The 7500-nt window shown below is 43.4% G+C and overlaps 1 protein-coding gene across 1 annotated transcript in view; it reads left to right on the top strand.

The window, feature by feature from the left end:
- LOC138969493 (uncharacterized) overlaps positions 1–7500 on the top strand; it is an 18207-nt gene that overhangs the window by 8853 nt on the left and 1854 nt on the right. Inside the window, exons 8-10 of the mRNA XM_070342296.1 lie at positions 2310–2390; positions 3994–4314; positions 6416–6539. Coding sequence (XP_070198397.1) covers positions 2310–2390; positions 3994–4314; positions 6416–6539 — 526 coding nt within the window. The remainder of the gene's footprint in view (positions 1–2309; positions 2391–3993; positions 4315–6415; positions 6540–7500) is intronic.

Here is a 7500-nt window from a genome sequence, read left to right as displayed (position 1 = left end):
GTGGCTCAATTAGCTTGTTGTGTAGCCAAGTGGCGTACGCACAATCTCTTTACTTTGTGTATCTCACGTCCAATCCAGTTTCCTACCCTCATCATAGCTTTTATCTGCTTGTGTGTTAGTTGCATTGGGTTTACCTTTAAATGTTGCCCTTTGTACTAGTTAAGTTACCCCTAAAGTGAAGTTGTGAGAGTAATCAGCAGAGTAAACTCCACACACCAGTGTCTAAAGAGCGTAATCTTGTGGACCGGTCTCCAGCTGGTCAGTTTCTGCAGTTTGAGCGCGAACTTTGTGGTGCTAGCTTTAGCCGCTGCAGTGTGTGTTTCTAGACGACTTGTGCCTGTTTGAGTTTGTCTTCCATTGCTTCGGCTGCAGATTGTTCTAAGTGTGCACGCTCATTGAGGAGGAATTTGCCTTCAGCCTTCTTCGCTACAGTTACACTGCTTTCTGGTTTTCCATAGACTTTCTGATTTTCCATAGACTTTCTGGTTTTCTATAGACTCAAGTTCTGGTTTTCCATAGACTTTCTGGTTTTCCATAGACTTTCTAGTTTTCCATAGACTTTCTTGATTTCCATAACTTCCTGGTTTTCCATAGACTTTCTGGTTTTGGGTACACTTTCTGGTCGATTCCCGCAGTGGGGCACTGCGGTTATGAAATTAAAGGCCCCTCCTGTTTTTGGAACCGCAGGAGCTTTCTAGTTTGCTGTTAGGTAGATTTTTGGTTCCTCTTTCCTGTCATGCTCTCTTTTTCTTCATGAATTCTTTTCTTTTTTCTGCCTTCTTGCTCATTCACCTGTATTTTTTCCAAAAATCTCTTCTCTTGCCGCTTGTCTCGCGATTCATGTATAGTTTAATCTGTTAGTGTTCTGATGTAAGTCCAGCAGTAGATAGGTTAAGCCTATTTTAACATACTGGAAACTGGTAATCTTCCAGTAGGTATTAATTTAGTTTTACTAAAGCCTGCTGGGACACAAGTAATGGGTTAGTGCATTTGTAAACAGGAATCGCTTGACAAGTGGCCCCCTTCATCCCCCCCCTTCCTCGTCCTGATATGGCTCTGCGTAGTCGGCTGGACGTTAAGCAACAAATAAACAAACAAACAAACAAATTCTGGTCGATGTATTTTCTGGCTACTATACATAATTATGTAAATAAACATAAGACAAGTAACGCAACCCCTGTCTTCGATGTCTCCATTTAATTGTGTGCTCCTCTGCCTGTGTCATTCCTCTTCCTTTCTCTTCTCAAAGTTGTGGAAAGAAAAAGTGTTCGTACATTCTGTACTTGCGTGCCTACTTCCTCAAAATAATGACATAATTATAACTTTTAAAAAAATTTCTTTTTTTAAATGAGATATAGCTTAAATCCTTTCGCAAAGTTCGCAGAGATCAGCCATAACATATTGATCATGAAGTCAAACATTGAGTGGGCATCTATCTCGATGTACTCTGGAGGACTGATTAGAGTTATGATATTTTCTTCTTCTTCTGCGTTCGTGGGCTAAAACTTCCACGTACACGTGTTTTTGCACGAATGGAATTTTACGTGTATGACCGTTTTTACAATGCCATTAAGGCAGCCATACGCCGCTTTCGGAGGAAGCATGCTGGGTATTTTCGTGTTTCTATAACCCACCGAACTCTGACATGGATTACAGGATCTTTTCCGTGCGCACCGGTCTTGTGCTTGCGTGTACACACGAAGGGGGATACGCCACAAGCAGGTCTGCACATAAGTTGACCTGGGAGATCGGAAAAATCTCCACACTTAACCCACCAGGCGGCCGCGGCCGGAATTCGAACCCTCGACCTTCCGATTAAGAGGCCGACGTCTTACCACCCCGCCACAGCGCCCGTCGAATCATGGTATAAAGCACGCTTCTAGTCGGTTGGCCTAGTGGTAAGGCGTCCGCCCCGTGATCGGGAGGTCGTGGGTTCGAACCCCGGCCGGGTCATACCTAAGACTTTAAAATTGGCAATCTAGTGGCTGCTCCGCCTGGCGTCTGGCATTATGGGGTTAGTGCTAGGACTGGTTGATCCGGTGTCAGAATAATGTGACTGGGTGAAACATGAAGCCTGTGCTGCGACTTCTGTCTTGTGTGTGGCGCACGTTATATGTCAAAGCAGCACCGCCCTGATATGGCCCTTCGTGGTCGGCTGGGCGTTAAGCAAACAAACAAACAAACAAACAAACAAACAAACAAACAAACAAACAAACAAACAAACAAACAAACGCTTCTAGTCTCTAGTTGTCCCTGCTACCGCTCTACTTGATTTATGTCAATTTGATTTCTTTGCTGTGTTTTCAAAGCGCTGATGATCACCAAAATTAGGATCATCTGCACAAAGCTGAGTCCTGCCTGCGTACAGTGGCTCATCAGCAACTTCAAAGGTACGTGGGTGAGGGGAGAGGTATTTTGGGGTTTGTGTATGAGTGTGTGTGTGTGTGTGTGTGTGTGTGTGTGTGTTTGTGTGTTTGCGTGTGTGTGTGTGTGTGTGTATGTGTGTGTGTGTGTATGTATAAGTGTGTGTTTGTGTGTGTGTGTGTGTGTGTGTGTGTATGTATGTGTGTATGTGTGTGTGTGTGTGTGTGTGTGTGTGTGTATGTGTGTGTTCCCACTCTGCACAGGGAGCAGCCAGGCGACGGATTTCTTGTATCTGTCTAAGTGGAAGGATACTCTTATTCCTTGTGAAATCCCGGACCGATCGGCTGTGGTGTAAGCCTACATGTACACGCCTGGACCGATTGGCTGTGGTGTACATGTACAATCCTGGACGGATCCGCTGTGGTGTATATGTACAATCCTGGACCGATCGGCTGTGGTGTACATGTACAATCCTGGACGGATCCGCTGTGGTGTACATGTACAATCCTGGACCGATCGGCTGTGGTGTACATGTACAATCCTGGACCGATCGGCTGTGGTGTACATGTACAATCCTAGACCGATCGGCTGTGGTGTACATGTACAAGCCTGGACCGATCGGCTGTGGTGTACATGTACAATCCTGGACCGATCGGCTGTGGTGTACTTGTACAATCCTGGATCGATCGGCTGTGGTGTACATGTACAATCCTGGATCGATCGGCTGTGGTGTACATGTACAATCCTGGATCGATCGGCTGTGGTGTACATGTACAATCCTGAACCGATCGGCTGTGGTGTACATGTACAATCCTAGACCGATCGGCTGTGGTGTACATGTACAATCCTGGACCGATCGGCTGTGGTGTACATGTACAAGCCTGGTTAGAGGTGGAGATTAAACCAATTAATACCTACGAAAGTCACAGTTTTTCAATTGCTTTGTGCGTCTTTTTTTCTTGACCAGTACTCTTGATTTTGGTACCGTTGTGTTCCTAAGACTCTGTACTTTCCTTTGACATAAGGTTCACTGTGTATAACTGGATCTATCACGTGATAACCGCTAATGAATAAAGTAATTAGTTTTTTCCGATAAAGGTACATACAGCGACTAATTGGAACCTGGCAGTGAGGAAAGTATCACCCAAACAGTTGGACTATATCCTTATGTACTCGTCTACGTATGTTTGGTTTTAATTAATTGCAAGAGGATGCAGATATTTAGGAAAATATTCAATGCAAATGGCCGCCATAATTAATATTTTGTCGATATCTACTTCGTCTAGCAGATAATCAAAACCGAACATACGTAGACGGGTACATAAGGATGAAGATCAACTGTTGTGGTGATACTATCCTCATATATCACTGCCAGGTTCCAATTAGTCGCTGTATGTACCTTAATCTGTAAAAATAATTACTTTATTCATTAGCGGTTATCACGTGTTTGATCCAGTTATACACAGTGAGCCTTATGTCAAAGGAAAGTGCAGAGTCTCAGGAACACAACGGTACCAAAATCAAGAGTACTGGTCAAGAAACAAAGACGCACGAAGCAATGGAAAAATGTGACTTTTTCGTAGGTATTAATTGGCTTAATCTCCACCTTAATGTTTCTTTCACTTGCAGATAAAGCAAAACACCAATTCATACTCAAGAACCCGAACTTTCCTAATCCCCATCATTACACCGTGACCACAACCACAAGTACCACACACAAGCCAACAACACCGACCACTACTACGACCACAACTACCACGACAAAACCAACGACTACCACAACACCGACGACTACAACAACACCGACAACTACTACTACTACAAAACCGACCACTACCACTACAACACCAACAACCACTACAACATTACAGACGACCACCTCAACGACGACCACAACAACCACACCAACGACCACTACAACCGCAACGACAACTACAGTGGGACCATCAAGTAAGTGATTTGACGGACAAGCTGTAAATGTATTCAGTTGCCAACAAACTTCTTGTTTGGTTGTTTGTTTGTTTGTTTGTTTACTTTTTTTTGTTTTTTGTTTTTTGTAGATGGATGAGACGTCGGAGGGATTTGAATTGCCATCAAATAATAGCAAATAGATAAATAAACAAACACTCATGATGAATTAAAAACAAGTCGCGTGAAGAGATATATAAAATACTAGAGGAATACCTGGCTTCGCCGGGGTGAATCGCGAGACAGAGACAGCCAGCGTGGCGGTTCACCACAATCACCTTTGAAGGCGAAGTCCTGTCAAACGGGATTGAGAATTTTAGAGCTTATTTCTAAGCCCTATAATTATTATCTGTTATGGCTTCTCAAATGCCAGAACATACAGACAGACAAAAGTCGCCAGACCCCATCACAAACAGAACTCTACAATCCACAGGTGTTGCCTCCACACACACACACACACCCATAGACACAGACACAGAAGCCGTATATATCTATCTATATCTATAAATATATAGAGATAGATGACAGTGGATTTTTCGCGTGGCTATAAATTGATTCGACCTTTTCACTTTTACAGTAAGTTACGGGTACATGCAAGGAAAGCCCACAACTTCTAAGGCGAACAACTCTGCAGAGTCTGCTGTGAAGGGCGACGGTAGTCTCCCTGTCACACTCGACCCCCTTTGAATGAACTTAGGTCACTCCCAGGTGGAATGGGAACAGCACGAAAATGATTCAGTGGCCTGAACATTTCATGTCGAGTCCCATCGCTGTCGACGACGCCAAATGCAACTGAGTGCCTAAACACCACAATCACCTTTGAAGGCGAAGTCCACTCAAACGGGATTGAGATTAACTGTTATGGCTTCTCGAAGGAAGGCTTGAACTTACTGACACACCAATGCCGCTAGACCACATCACAAACAGAACTCTACAATCCACAGGTGTTGCCCACACACACACACAAACACACACACACACAGAGAAGCCGTATATATATATATATATATGTATATCCATATATATAAATATATAGAGATAGATGACAGTGTATTTTTCGCGTGGCTATAAATTGATTCGACCTTTTTACTTTTACAGTAAGAACAACTTACGGGTGCAATCGTGACATTCTAAAAAGAGTAACGTAGTAACGGGAATATGGATTGAAGCCACACGAAGGAAGGGAGATAAACGCTGAAAACACTGGAGAAGATAAGGAAGAGTTACTGGGAATGGATCCAGAGAAAAACAGAGAAAAACCAAAATCGGTTCAGCGCTGCGCGCTGAGAGCACGTGTTGAAATATCTCATCGATGAGGTTGTGTCCGGGGTCTCTCTGAATAAGCCCACCAAATTTGAAGCAGATCCATCGAGAACTTTGGCCGTGCATCGCGCACAGACAGACAGACACACAGACACACAGACACACAGACACTAGTCGTATATATATATAGATTTAGTCAACCTGTCGTCCTGAAACTTAAACATCAAAACTACCACACAAAAAGCCAACACCGCGACTTCGCTAGCCTAAACGGGAAGACTGAGACTGATTCAGCTCGTCTCCGCGAAGCATGCAAACGCGTAGTGCCAAATTAACCTATTTTCTTTTAATTGTGAGTGCGTTTTCAGAGTAAACATTGAGTACCTATGTAGTTTTGGATTCAGAAAATCATAAAGAATAAAAATAAAACTGTGTGACAATCAGACCGTGTGTAAGTAACCAGCTTATACACTGGAACCTCCATTTTAAGACTCCCTCCTTTTTAAGACCTGATTTTCTCAGATGTTCGAAGGTCTTAAAAGGGGGGATTATGTTGATGTCGCAATGTTTGACACCGCAGACACAACAGCATTGATTAATACATTCTTGTCCATTTATGTTTTGTAAGAATTCGCGCCAAAAGTAAATGTTAAATTTGCTGTGCCACAGATTAATGTACAGTTAAACATACAGATACCAAGTGTGTTATATAATGTTATTGTTCATTGATTAAAAGGGCACGCTCTTCGTCTTCGAAAAAAAAGGGGGGGGAGGGGGTTCCACTGTAGCAACCAACATCTGTGTTGTGTGTGTCCCACAGTCACGTGCTGGCAGTGCAAGGGTCTGGACTGTCTGCTGGGGGACAAGAGCAGCAAGTGTCCCCCCGGTCACGTCTGCTTCTCCGCCATGTACGAGGGCGAACACGGGAGGGACATCGACAGAGGGTGAGATCTTTTGTCGCCTGACTTCTTGTACTAAATGTACATTGTGATTTAAAGTTTTATTACCGAAAAGTAGGCTAGTACGGCAGAGACATCGACAGAAGGGAAGATCTTTTGTCGCCTGACTTCTTGTACTAAATGTACATGGCGATTTAAAGTTTAATTCCCGAAGAGAATATCGAAAGAGACAACGACAGAGGGTGAGATCTCTTGTCGCCTGACTTCTTATACTACATGTACATGGTGATTGAAAGTTTTATCAACGAAAAGGATATCGAAAGAGACAACGACAGAGGGTGAGATCTGTTGTCGCCTTACTTCTTATACTTCACTTACATGGTTATTTAAAGTCTTGGTCCGAAGAGCTGCACGGAAGAGACATCGACAGAGGGTGAGATCTGTTGTCGCCTTACTTTGTATTCTATATTTACATGGTGATTTAAAGTGTTGGTCTTAAGATCAGCACGGCAGAGATATTCACAGAGGGTGAGATGTGTTGTCGCCTGTTTTCTTATACTACATTTACATGGTGATTTAAAGTTTGGGTCCAAAGAAAAGCACGGCAAAGGCATTGATGGAGATTCCAGCTTACTCCTCTTACTAAATTCAAATGATGATTTGAAGTTTTAATCCGAAGGGAAGCACGGCATTGACGGAGGGTAATATCTTTTGACCCCCTTCCTTCCTAAGGTAAATTCACATGACGATTTAAAAGTGGGAGCATGGTAGAGACATTGACAGAGGTGGACGTCTCTTGCTTTAAAGCCGCCTTACTTCACAAACTAAATCCACGTGATCAATTAGCAGGGCACAGACATTGACAGATGTGGACGTCTCTTGCTTTAAAGCCGCCTTACTTCACAAACTAAATCCACATGATCAATTAGCAGGGCACAGACATTGACAGAGGGGACTCACAGTAGCACGGCACTGACATCGAAAGTCATTTTGGTTCACAACCAAT

The sequence above is a fragment of the Littorina saxatilis genome, linkage group LG6, assembly GCF_037325665.1.
Source record: "Littorina saxatilis isolate snail1 linkage group LG6, US_GU_Lsax_2.0, whole genome shotgun sequence".
In the NCBI taxonomy this organism is placed as follows: Eukaryota; Metazoa; Mollusca; class Gastropoda; order Littorinimorpha; family Littorinidae; genus Littorina; species Littorina saxatilis.
Note: the sequence above shows the minus strand (reverse complement) of the source record. Positions and strands in the feature narration are given on the sequence as shown.